This window comes from Struthio camelus, chromosome 15 (genome assembly GCF_040807025.1).
Source record: "Struthio camelus isolate bStrCam1 chromosome 15, bStrCam1.hap1, whole genome shotgun sequence".
Taxonomy (NCBI): Eukaryota; Metazoa; Chordata; class Aves; order Struthioniformes; family Struthionidae; genus Struthio; species Struthio camelus.
Genome location: NC_090956.1, coordinates 658,472 through 671,243, shown reverse-complemented (window position 1 = coordinate 671,243; position 12,772 = coordinate 658,472). Strand labels below are relative to the sequence as shown.

The 12,772-nt window shown below is 55.7% G+C and overlaps 1 protein-coding gene and 1 long non-coding RNA gene across 2 annotated transcripts in view; both read left to right on the top strand.

Annotated features, from left to right (window-relative positions):
* Nucleotides 1-9,721, top strand: part of HS3ST4 (heparan sulfate-glucosamine 3-sulfotransferase 4) — a 67,008-nt gene extending 57,287 nt beyond the window's left edge. The window contains exon 3 of the mRNA XM_068908771.1: nt 6,638-9,721. Coding sequence (XP_068764872.1) covers nt 6,638-7,274 — 637 coding nt within the window. The 3' untranslated portion in view covers nt 7,275-9,721. The remainder of the gene's footprint in view (nt 1-6,637) is intronic.
* Nucleotides 9,722-9,922: 201 nt separating this feature from the next.
* On the top strand, nt 9,923-10,627 carry LOC138061097 (uncharacterized). The gene is made up of 2 exons (XR_011134736.1): nt 9,923-10,030; nt 10,436-10,627. It is a non-coding gene; the product is annotated as an uncharacterized lncRNA (long non-coding RNA).
* The last annotated feature ends 2,145 nt before the right edge of the window (nt 10,628-12,772 follow it).

Genomic DNA, 12,772 nt, shown 5'->3' with positions numbered 1-12,772 from the left:
ATAAACCGCAAGGGGCTTTTGGCAACATGCAAATTCACAAATTTATAAAATGTATCCTTTGAAAATAAAGAGCTTGTCTGAAGCCAGCAGTTAAGAGCAATCACTGCAGCACGTTTTTCCGGCGAGGGCTTAGAGCCAGCCTGTGCCCCGAGCTGGCGGAGGCGGACGGATGCGCTGCCCCTGGCGGCAGCAGGAGCGCCGGGGCCGAGGGGCAGCCGGGGACCCCACGGTCCGGGGGGGACGCGGAGCAGCCTGGGCTCCTCAGTGGCCGTGCCACGGCCCTGTGCGATGAGCGCGGAAGGGGAGCGATACCAACCGCCCCGCTGCGCGCCCAAATAACGCGTATCTGAGCCTCTCCTGGGGGTAGCAGGTACCTGCTGGGTCTGAGCTCAGAAAAGGTAATGGAAGTTTATTTTGACATTGCACAACACGGAGATGCTGCTACCTACAGGTGTGTGACGTCCCCCCACGCGAAGGCTTTCTGCTGGCTGTGTCGCGCGCCTTCCCACAGGACCCAGCCCGCGGACGTGTCCCCGTCATTGCCGTTACCCGTCGTGGGTATCGGCAGAGGCAGGCGAGGGGCGGGAGGGTGAGCGGGGGCCGGTGGCAGAACCACGAGGAGCCGCGTCCCCGTCCTGCCCGGGTACCGCAGGGGGTCAGCAATGCCGCGGTGCCCTTCATCAGCCCGCTTGGGAGGGAAGCGAGGAGAAATGGTGCAGGAAAGCCGGCGGGTGCCCAAGAGGCTGCGCGGTCCGGTCCTCTCCAGGAGCCTTGCCCAGCGCTGCCGCTCGGAGGAGGCGACCCCGGGCAGAGCCGCAGCCGGGCAGGTCCTGCCCCAGGAGCATCCTCCCGCGCCGGGTCCGGCTGCTCCCGCGGTCGCTTGGCCCCACAGCGTCGCCGTGCTCAGCCCCTTCCCGCGCCCTTACAGCTGTGCTGCAGGAGCTGAACCTCCTTCCCTTCCTCTGTTCCTCCATCACCAGTTCCCTGCTGTCTTTCCTCTGTGCCTACCTAGCTCTCCACTTGTCTTTATTGTGCATGGAATTAAACACAGTCCTTAAATGTGGCAACCCTTGCAGATTATTAGCTCTGCAATTTCTTGGCTCCTGTTTATTGTGATAACATCATCTGAAGGGGCTGTTGTAATTAATAGTTTGTTCGTGGTTCTTTCATAACCCCTGGCGTGTTTGTTTTATACTTGAACATCAGCCTCTGTAACTTGCTCGAGCATATTTTCTGCAGCATCCTCACCACGGAGGAAAGGCTTAGAGGCATTTTATTTTGCAACAGTTTATTGAAACCATAATTTAAAATAAAAGCTAAGTAAGCTTAATATTAAACTTGCCCTGACCCTAGAGCAGAGGGGAGCAAAACACTTGTTTACAGAAGGGCCCACAAAGGGGCTTTTGCCACTGCATCGCAGTGCCTGGAAGGAGGGGAAGATCCCCGCTCCCAAGCGGCACCAGCCCCTGCCAGCTGGCAGGGTGCAGGGCATGCCAGGGTGGCTGAAGGACAGCACCAGTGTTTCCCCTCAGTTCAGGTTAATATTCATCTCCTTTAAAGCTCTGTCATCTAAAACCCCCCCAAATCACAGTCTCACTCTGCAATACAGGGCAAACAAGGGCTCATGCAAGCAGCGATCCCGTAGCCTGCCCGGCGCGTGGGCTGCTGGGGCTGGGGCTGGATGCCAGGGCAAGAAGCGAGCGCGGTGGAAACGCCCCCGGCAGCAGGTGCAGGGGGCCAGGGAGCTAGGCAAGGACAACTACCGGAGGCCTCAAGTTCTGCTGGGAAGCTCTGGCTAGGTGGAGGTGCTGCTAATGAGCTCTCTGGGTTGCCCCTGCTCAGAGGGAGTTGAGGTCTTGGATGCAGGTGGCCCTTGATTAGGGTGGGTCAAGCACCCTGTGAGTCACTGCTAGGGGAGGCCTCTATAAGAGCCAGGCCCAGAACATGGCTCCTAGAGGCAGCAGGGTGCTAGAGGGCACTTTCATTTCTTGTAGCAGTGTGTGCTTCCTCAGGTGTGGTCATGACATGCTGCAGAGCACGTTCCCCAGTGGCTGTTGGAGTTGCTGCATCAGCTGTGTCTGAAGCTTGGACCCGGACAGACCCTCTGACAGCAGGAACAGGTGTCAGGCTGCAGGAGGTGCCTGGGGCCTGGGCTGATAGTCAGCTCTCCTGTGTGAGGTGTGCTGTGGTTGACCAGTTGCATCACCAAATAAAGGAGTTATGGGAGGAAGTCAGTAGGCTGCAAAGCATCAGAGAAGATGAGCAGGAGACTGACAGGGTATTCTTGGGGACTGTGCAGCTCCAGGAGTCCCCAGCCCTCCCTGCAGTAGAGTTGTTAAGGGCTCTGTGTGGTGTGAAATGTTACATTGTAACACTGAAGAAGGCTGGAAACTGGTCACTTCTGGTAGAAGAAGAAAGGCTCTTGTTCCTCCTCAAGATTTGCCTTTGAGGAACAGGTTTAGTGCCCTCCAGGCTGAGGAGAAGCTGGGCATGGCTCCAAGGGAGGCAACTGGCCTGACAGACCTGGTGCCGGTGCTGTGCAGGAACAGCTGGAAGAAGTGGTGAGTGATTGTTGTGGGTGACTGCCTGCTGCAGGGGACAGAGGCACCTATCTGCCGACCTGATCTCTTGTCCAGAGAGGTTTGCTGCCTGCCAGGGGCTCGCATAAGAGATGTCGTGGAAAGACTGCCAAGGCTGGTCCATGCATCGGACTACTACCCTCTGCTGATCTTCCATGTGGGCACTAATGACACTAAGAGCAAATTGGAAACCATAAAACAGGACTTCAGAGCTCTGGGGGTGGTGGTCAAGGGTCTGGGAGCCCAGGTCACTTTCTCCCCTCTCCTTCCTGCTTGTGAGGGGGAAGGATGGAAGGATGGGGAAGAGTAGATGGATTTTCCTAGCTAACAACTGGCTGCGCTGCTGGTGTTGGCAACAGGGTTTCGGTTTCTATGAGCATGGGACCCTGTTTGAAGATTGACAGGTGATGGGGAGAGATGGGATCCACCTTACCAAGCGGGGCACGCGTGTCTTTGCCAACAGGTTGGCCAGCCTGGTAAGGAGGGCTTTAAACTAGGAAAGATGGGGGAAGGGGAGTGGTATAGTGGCAGGGGAGTCAGTAAAACACCGCTCAAGTCAGGAGGCCTCCAGTAGGTGCATGCAGCTGGGGAGACAGCATGGGACATGGCTATGGAGGATCCTCTTGCACCTCTCCTGAGAAACCTGCATGTTTGACTGGCTCTCTGAAATGCCTGTACACCAATGTGTGCAGCATGGGGAATAAGCAGGAAGAATCGGAGATCTGTGTGCAGAGAACCAAGCCAGGAACGTCCCTGCTGTCACAGTATTGCTCAGGGCAGAAGTCAGTAACTGGGGAAGATGCCTGAGCCCCTGCAGCTGAGCATGTTTGGAGCATAACCCTCATCTGCAGGGGGATCCTGATAACAGGAAGATAGTTATTGTTCAGAAATCCTTGCTGGCCTGCTCTCCAGTGCCATTTTTCTAAGCATAATTTACAAAGTTGTTTAGCTCGCCGCATTGTCCCTGGATGCAGGCTCAAGGCGGCATGTCGCACCAGTGTGGCACACCTGCACGGCTGGACCTGGTGTACGTGCATGTACTGCTGAGGCTGGATGTGCTGCCGACGTGGCCCTCGTACCCACAGGACGTGGATCACCCCCTGGCCGCGGGCCCACACACGGTAGCAGTGAGAGTGGCCGGGGGAGCAGGCTGCATTGAGACATCCCCCAGCAGCCACCAGCCCCTCGCTCAGCTTCCCAGTTGTCCTCAGGCCCTTTCATCTGTTCTCCTGCATCAAGACCAAGGACTCATTTCCAAGGAGAAATTCTAGCATTTTAGGTCCAAGTTTGTTAAGCAATTTAAAAGAACATCACACAGGAAGATTTACACAGCCACGCTTGTTTTTTCTGGGCAACACAGAAAGGCCTGGTCGGCGCCGGCTCTGTGCACACAGACAGCATCTGTCGTGGCCAGAGAGCGGGACTGTGCTGCTGAGAGGTCTGTGCAGCAGGTCACATCCTGCTGTTGAGTTACTGTCGGTCAGTCGCTTTCGGAGACGTGGTGCTGTGCGACTGCGATTCCCACGCAAACACCAGCCACAATCACACAGAGACGGAAAGGTGGTAGGAGCCCCGGTGCAGCTCCAGGAGTGGGGCGACATGCGTTTGCAGGGTCAGTCATCGGCAGCTGCTTTTGGCAGCCCATGGTGTTGCTGCCCCTCCGATGGGAGCTGGAGCATGCCTGCGTGCCGCTCCCGGAGAGGAAAGCCCCCGGCCTCACCGTTGGCAATGTTCTCCTTCTCGGCAGCCGTGCGGAGCGCTTGGCTCCTGTTTTCCTTGTGGGAGCTGCTGCCTGCGCACGCAGCCCACTGCCCTGTCTCACTTCTGTGCACGGGCACTTTCCTAGTGCCACTCGCATGGCTGCGCCTTCAGGCGAAGGACTCCCAGATGAAGCAACCTCTATGTACAGGAGTCCGTACCTCAGGACTCAATCACTGATGGCAGTTTTGGGACCTTCCTGTTGCATAGATAGCCCCAAAAGATGCTGCCTCCCTACAGGATCATTAAATCTGGGTGTCGGATTCCCACAGGAATGCCAGCCTCTAATTCTGCAGTCTCCTCGTGTTTTCATCCTTCCTCATTTGAAATTTTCAAGCCTGTCTATGAAAGAAACACACCTCAATGTGCATCTTTCCTACCAGTCCTTGTTTGTAGCATATCTGCTGCCTGAATGCATGATGCAAAGAAGGAGCAAAGCCTGGAAAGAGGCTGGGCAGAGCAGGCAGAGGTGGGATGTCGCGGAGTGCCCCGTGGACTCGTGCTGCGCAGCGTGGGTCTGCAGGAATCAGCTGCTGGGCACCAGCACCACAGGAAGGAGCTGCAGGTGGTAGGATCGCACCTACCCCAAGCCCAGAGAGGGAAGTGGACAAGGAGGGGTGTCATTGCTGGGGAGAAACCCCCCGGGGCCCCGGGACGCTCTGTGCCAGCACGTCGTTCTGTGAGATGGCCGGTTCCTGTTGTTCTGCTGCTTGACCTCCGTGTTGCTGCACTTGTCGATGCTGTAGGAGCACCTTGGGCAGCATCTCCAGCCTGCTTGCATTGTTTTCTTGCCATGCGTTTGTACTAAGAATAGTTGCCATGTGGAGGGATAGTCCTGCAAGACCCTGAGCATCTGCGTCTGCCACCTTGGCTGGTGGAGCCGTGGTCGGTGCCACGTGCTCTCCAGGTGAGCGGAGCCCCCAGCCCGCCCTGCTGACGGGCGCTGCAGCCCTCGAGCAGCACCGCGTGTTTGGGACGGCTTAGCAAACACCCAGTGAGACAAACTGCATTTTGTGTGGGTGTGCATGTGCACGAGTATGTGAAAAGCTTAAAATGGAAGTATTGTTAAAATGCACTTAAAAATCCGAATTCTGTGCTGATGAAACCTTTGAACACACAGTGCAGGGGCTGAAACCCTGGCCCAGCTAACGCTCCCTCCGGCACGGACACAGGCGCAGGCACCGTGGCTGCCTCTCCTTTGCCCCGTGCTCTGTCCAGCCTCGTCACCCTCTGTGCAAAGAGGGTGTTGAAAACGGCTGCGGCGCTTCCCCTGCGCGTGCCAGTCGCGGTGCGAGGCGCCTGGCAGGGAGCAGCGGGACGACTGCCAGCAGCGCGAGATGGGATGTTTCGCAGGTTGTGAGAGCCCTAGCCGGGCATGTTTCTTTGCCGCGAGGCACGGCGGACGGTGCTGGACTCGGAGCCCTGCCCAGCGAGGAGCGGGGCCAGCTGGGGGCCGCGTGCCAGGGAGCCGCGCCGTGTCCGTGCCCCTTCAGCCGCTGCAGTACCCAGCCGTTACGGAGGTTTGAAAGAGGCTATAATGCGGTTACAGAGGACGTCGTTTTATACCTTCCGGCTTGCTATGATAATCTTTAACTGGGGGCAGCTGGGAAAAGCATTTACCTCTCCATTTTCTTAGATATAAATGCTATCTTGGCTGCAGTTTCATTTTACAATATGGTAATATGCTATCCAGGAAAGTCTTGCTACATGCTAATTTATCCAGTAGGCAAATTCCTTTTGGCTAATAAAAGTGCTTGCACAGGAAGCTCAAAACCCAGCAGCAATTAATTATTGACAGAGCATGTGAATTAGAGATAAAAGAAAAGTCATTCTTTCTCGCACACAAGATAGTAAATAAATTTAATTATTGTACTAGAAGCAAGGGATCTTATTCTGTATTAAGTTTTATTAGCTGCGACATTTAAAAGCATGTCATCATAACAAAAAGGTCTTGTGTAATCCTAACTGCACCACTCTGGTACAAGGCTCTGAAGTGAATAGACTTAATTGAGCAAATGGAAGCAGATGGCTTGCTGAACAGACAGGTATTGTACAGGTTTATTGTCAATTAACTTTCGTCTACATATGCCTATGGTGAACTGACTGTATAATGTGCTACCAAAGCTGATTTAACACTTCAGGCGCCCGCTGTGCCCAGGGCCCTCGGACAGACAGGCCCAGAGGCAGTTTGACCCGAGGCGTGCGGGTCCAGCGTCCCTCCTCCTCAACGTCCTGCCAAAACCGGGCGCCTTCCCAGCCCGTCACTAACCTCTCCCCTCTCCTCCTCTCCTTCTGCGCAGGAACGTGATGCCCAAGACCCTGGAGGGCCAGATCACCATGGAGAAGACCCCCAGCTACTTTGTGACCAACGAGGCGCCCAAGCGCATTCACTCCATGGCCAAGGACACCAAGTTGATCGTGGTGGTGAGAAACCCGGTCACCCGGGCCATCTCGGACTACACGCAGACACTCTCCAAGAAGCCGGACATCCCCACCTTTGAGGTGCTCGCCTTCAAGAACCGGACCCTGGGGCTGATCGATGCCTCCTGGAGTGCGATCCGCATTGGGATCTATGCCCTGCACTTGGAGAACTGGCTCCAGTATTTCCCGTTGTCCCAGATCCTTTTTGTCAGTGGCGAGAGGCTCATCACTGACCCGGCTGGGGAAATGGCCAAGGTCCAGGATTTCTTAGGCCTCAAGAGGATTGTGACAGAGAAACATTTTTATTTTAATAAAACCAAGGGGTTCCCCTGTTTAAAGAAGCCAGAGGACAGCAGTGCTCCCCGGTGCTTGGGCAAGTCCAAGGGTCGAACTCACCCCAAAATAGACCCGGATGTCATCCATAGACTGCGGAAGTTTTACAAACCTTTCAATGTTATGTTTTACCAAATGACAGGCCAAGATTTTGAGTGGGAGCAGGAAGAAAGCGATAAGTAGAACCAAGAAATCAGGAAAAAAGCTCTTTTCTTTTGAGATGTGAATCACTGTTAGAGACGCAAAACTCGCATGGGGCTGCAGTCTCAGTCTGGTAAGAATGGGACTCTTGTGCTGTCAAGGTTAAAGTCAAGCTGAACAGCATTTCCAGCTCTGAAACCTTAGAGATATGTCAGCTCTAGGGTGCACTGGGGCCTGGGCTCTCCCCTCCTGCTACGTGAAGGATCAGGGAATGGGTGGGAGGAGGAGAAGCTGCAGGGAGCAGAGCCCCCGGGGTGAGGGGATGCTTTGTGCTGGCGTTTGGCTGCTGGTGTGTCCCTCGTAACCGGGCTGGCGGGACTAGCACGTCCTGCCGCTGCCAGCTGAGCATGAAGGTGGCTTGCAAAATCCAGCAGCAACGAGACAAACCAATAGATTTGATTTCTTCTGCCCTGGCTTTTAGTTTTGCCTGAACAGCAGCATCAGATCTGGTAATTTCACGACATGTGCATTCACGTGCACACACTCGTGTGTTTGTGTGTGGAAGGAATAAAGCCAGTTATGCTGCAAAGGAACTATGTACAGAAACTTCATTTGCACCAGACCTTCCAGTTACTTGTTGCACTAAAACTAGTATTTACCAAGTGCCACAAAAAAGCCTTGGCCCCAGTTCTCCTCTTGCTGCTGGATGTAGTTCCACGGGCGGAAGAGAATTGTTTCTGATTTACTTGGATGCTCAGTAAGATCAGAATCTGGGCCTTCCCCTCAATCCACCCATGGTCCTCTAGAAAATCATGTCCTTAAACCATTCTCAGGCACTAGCTCAGCATGATGTGGTGGACACCATCCAGCAAGGCTGACAGAGATGCAGCGCAGCAGCGTGTGTCCGTATAGCATGTCCCATCCGGGCAGCTCGCTCCTACCTGCCCAGGAAGAAGTCTGTGATCTGGAAACAGGCATGTCCCTGGAAGCAGGGTTGTTCCTGCAGGTCCGAGGTGTTGGGGCGGTGGGGAGGTCAAACCTCATGGTATGTCCAGGTAGGTGTATGCTGCCCAGGCACTGGCCCTGGGACTGCAGCTCACTTGTACCTTGGACACCAGAGCTCTGCTCCTTACTGTTGACAGCTAGGTCTGCAAAATTGTGAAGCAGCCTTAGTCTTTACTTCAGAATCAGTAACAAAAAAGCAATTAATTCCCAGGGTGAGCACTGGTCTGCACAAAATGTGTGCTTTCTAGTGGAAATGACCAAGATGTACACCCAATCAAATTTGCAAGTCCTGGTAGCAACTATAAAACAAACCCATATCACACCTGGATCCTCCAGCAGTGTGATGTGAGCTGCATGCTGGGATCGGTGGAGAGTGAGATGGCAGCACTTGGACGCAGCTGCACTGTTTTCCCTGACTGTTATTGAGAGAAAAACACTGAGAGCGGTAGCAAAGGAAAAAATGCAGAGCTACCATTGCGGAAACGTTTCCTTCCTCTGGGTGGTTTCCAAGGCCAGTCGAGCATGCTTTTCTTCCTTTTAGCAAGTGGTGGTGAGCCACCTTCGAGGGGAGCGTGGCGGTGTGTTTGCCTCCCAGCGCCTTTGCGATGTTGGGTTCCTGGCTGTCCCAAAGCAGCAGTGATGCAGCTTAAGATTTCTTTAGGAAGACCAAGACTCGGTTTTGATTAAGGTGGCAAGAAATCCTTATTGATCCAACTAACCAAACAAAATCATTGCTATGCTGGGTGACAAGCTGCACCTGCTTTGGGTTTCACGGTCTGTCACGTGGTTCGTTACACCAACAGTGGTGCTGGTGCCTCGGACTGGGTAAAAACAAGAGCTAAATTCATTTGGAAAATTTACGCTGTGGGCCGTGCTAGAGGGGCGTCACAAAAGTCCCTGCTAAAGTAACGTCAGTTCCTTTTAGCCTGATCAGATTTAAAACAGCTCCTGATACAAAACAGCAAATCTAAAAATTATTATGTGAAAATTGGAAGTATGTAATAGGAACAGCTTTAAATTGCTTCACATGTTGTTAAAATGTCATTTCATCTCCTAAGTGAAAACTGTTGTTACACAACTTGTGCAAGATGATTGATGAATTCGGTCGGGGACGAGGGCTTTGTTTCCAGACCCAGCACCCAGCTCCTCGCCCGAGGGACGCGCAGGACGGTTTCCGCGCTCACAGCCTGGTGCAGCCCCCCGGCCGCGGCAGCTCGCACCCGCCGGCGCCGAGCGCAGCCCGGGGGACGCCCGGGGCCCGGCGATCCCGCCGCAGGCACCCCGCTCCTGGGGACGTGGCCATCCCTGACCGCGGATGTCAGCGGCCACCAGCGTGGTGCCGGGCGTCTCCTCCGCAGCCAAAGCCTGGGCGCGCTCAACCCCCGTCCACAGCCGACCCGGGGCAGTTTTCCTCCGAGCGAGCTCTCTGAGCCTGAAAGACCCCCGAAAGCCCGTCCGAGCCCAGCAGGTTGCCCTGCGCCTTGCAGCCCCCGGCCGGGGCGTCGCGCCGCTGCTCCGGGGCCGCCCGGGCGGGGAGCGGCGCCGGGTCCCGGCCGTCGTCCGCGGCCCGAGGGGAAGGAGCCCCGGGAGGACGCGCTGCACGGCCCGCCGGCTGCCGGCGGGGCCCGGGGGCCGCCCCGCCGCGCCGGATGCAGCGCACCCGCGGCGGGCCAGCGCGCGGCGGCGGCGGCGGCGGCGGCGGCGCTTTACGAGCGGGCGGGGAACGGGCCCGGCAGTCGCCCGCTGCTCTGGCTTCCCTTTCTTTTCGCCACGCACGCAGAGGTTTGGTTTTGGTACGGGCTGCGGCCCGGGCGCCGAGGCCGCGATGCTGGGCAGCCGAGCGGCGGTCGGCGCGGGGACGCCGCGCTCTCCCCGGGCCCCGCTGCCGCCGCGGCCGAGGGATGCGGCGGGGCCGCCTCCGCCGGGGTTTTGGTCCGTGTTGGGACAGGGTCGCGGGAGCGCCGACCTCGGCCGGCTGCGGGACTGGCCGCGCGCGTCTCCTCGGCTGCAGTGACTTGGCAGAGGAATTATTTTCTCTCTGGCCAGAGAGCGGCCTGCTAAGAGAGAGAGAGTCAGGATAATAGCTCTTTTTTTTTTTTTAAAACTATTCAAATGTCAGCATTACAATACACAGGAAATTGAATTTTGTATTTGATTTCAATTAGCAAAGCATAAATTATATTTAATTTTATACACAGACTGGGTGATTCATTGTTCTGGAAAAGCTGGTACTTTATGGTTCAGAGACTGAAAATGGAGAGTTGTGCTCCAGAGATGCTGTCACCGCCTCCCCGCACGTCTCCGCCTGCCCGTGTCGGTCTGTACCGGAAAGCCTCGCACGGCGCACTTGAACCCACAGCGCTAAACAATAAAGCCTTGTCGCAGCTGCAGCTCTCCGCTCCGTTTCTGCCCGGGCTCCGGCTGGGCGAGGGGCAGCGGCGGCGGACGGGGCCGCGGGGAGGGGGCAGCCCCGGCCCCGAGGGGCGTTTGGCTCATCACAGCAACGGGGCGACTTCCCTCCGGCGCCAGGCCAGAGCGGGAGCAGCCAACGCGGCGGCGGCAGCAACCTGCCAGCGCAGCGAGCCTCAGCCTGGGCACCCGGAGAGGGACGGGGACGGTCCCCCTCGCAGCTCGGGCAAGAGCTCCGGGGCCACAAGGAGCGACCCCCCCCCCCCCCCCCCCGCACCGCGCCAGGAGAGCATCACTCACTGCTGATGAAAGATAAATCACTGCATAATAAAAGGAGAGCAAGAGGGGCTGGCTGCCAGGGAAAGAAATTAGGGGGAAAATGTTTTTATTTTATTTTGTGCATGCAATTCCCTGCCAGTTTGAAAAAAGCTATTTCATAGCACGGCCTTATTGTGTCATCTGATAAAACCACGGAAAAACTTTTATCAACAAAATTAGGAAGTAGTGAACTATAAAATTGCTAATTATTTTCTAGTAAATTTACTTTTAAATAACTTTAGACACCAATTACAGGCACCATTAAGCACCGTTAACACTGGGTATATTTACCAAACAAGGACGGAATACTTATTATTCAAATCAAGATCATTTTGGTGTAGATTTTGCTGTTTGGAAAGCAGTCCCTTCTCACCAGATGTTTAAAAAGTCATCAGAAGATCAATTACATCTCAAATTCAGTCAGATTGCTAATGTTTGAGTTATACGATTATACTACAATGCAACCCGGCCCTTCAGACAAATATCTGTCTGTTTTAGTCCAGAGGAGCCAGCCACAAGGCTCCCGTGTTCCCAGCACGGACTGGGAAGGGAAGTGCTCCTCTCGCCAGCCTGGAGCAGGCAGGCACTGGCTGCACCACGGGTCTGGCCTCGCGCGTGGGCCCCCGGGCCCAGCGCAGCCCTTGCACCAGTGCGGCCCTGGCCCCTGTGCAGCCCTTGCACCAGCACAGCCCTTGCTCCAGTGCAGCCCTTGCACCAGCATGGCCCTGGATCTAGTGCAGACCTTGCTCCAGCGCAGCCTTGCTACAGTGCAGCCCTGGCCCCTGTGCAATGCTGGCCCTGACGCGGCCCTTGCTCTGGCACAGCCCTGGATCTAGTGCAACCCTTGCTCCAGTGCAGCCCGTGCACTGGTGCAGCCCTTGCTCCAGCATAGCCCTTGCTCTGGCACAGCCCTTGTGCCGGTGCAGCCCTTGTGCCTGTGCAGCTCTGGCCCCTGTGCAGCCCTTGCTCCAGTGCAGCTCATGCTCCAGCATGGCCCTGGCTCCATCACAGCCCTGGCCCAGTGTTGCCCGTGCACTGGTGCAGCCCTGGCCTCAGCACAGCCCTCCTCCACGGTGTCAGGGTACTGCCAGCAGACCCGCAGCCCCTGGCTCACCTGCTCCCCCGCGCCCTGGGGCCACAGTGCTGCACCCTGGGGCGCTGCGGGGTGTCTTCAGACCACTGCATCCCGCCAGCATCCCAGCGCCGCAGCGGGTCCGGCGCTGGACCCGCGCCCTGCTCCTCTGGATGGGGGCGTGCTTTTAATTGGATGTTGCCAGGCGGCTGTCAGAAAGCTGGCTGTAAAGTTGTTACTTGCTCCCACTTTCCTGCTGTTATCTTTGACATCCTCATTATTTATTAACTGCCCTGAATCCAACAGGCTGCCAGTGATGCCGAGATGCTATTATTATGCAGGGTCGATATCCCGCCTGCCTTCCAAGGTCACATCCTCCAGGATGTCTTGCAAACTAGATTGACGAGGTACCAGCAAAGATGCAACATGTTCTGTATACACTGATGCCAGGTTTCAAACAGAGCCCTTTGGCTAAGGATAACACACTAGATTATGATATAAGAGCCATAGCTTGCTGCTCTTCCCTATCCTATGCACAACACTGAAGTTTCTGCACCTAGATCGACAACTGTAGGACATCAGAGCATCAGGTAAAGAGCTCCAGCCATTAGCTTTCAAGTAACAGAAGAAGGAGTTTTTCCGTAATACCAGAGCCTCGGGAGGAGGCAACATGGGAATTATTCAGATGGTCAGGTTGTAAAGCCACACTGGCCTGTTATCACTTTGTCAGCATGAA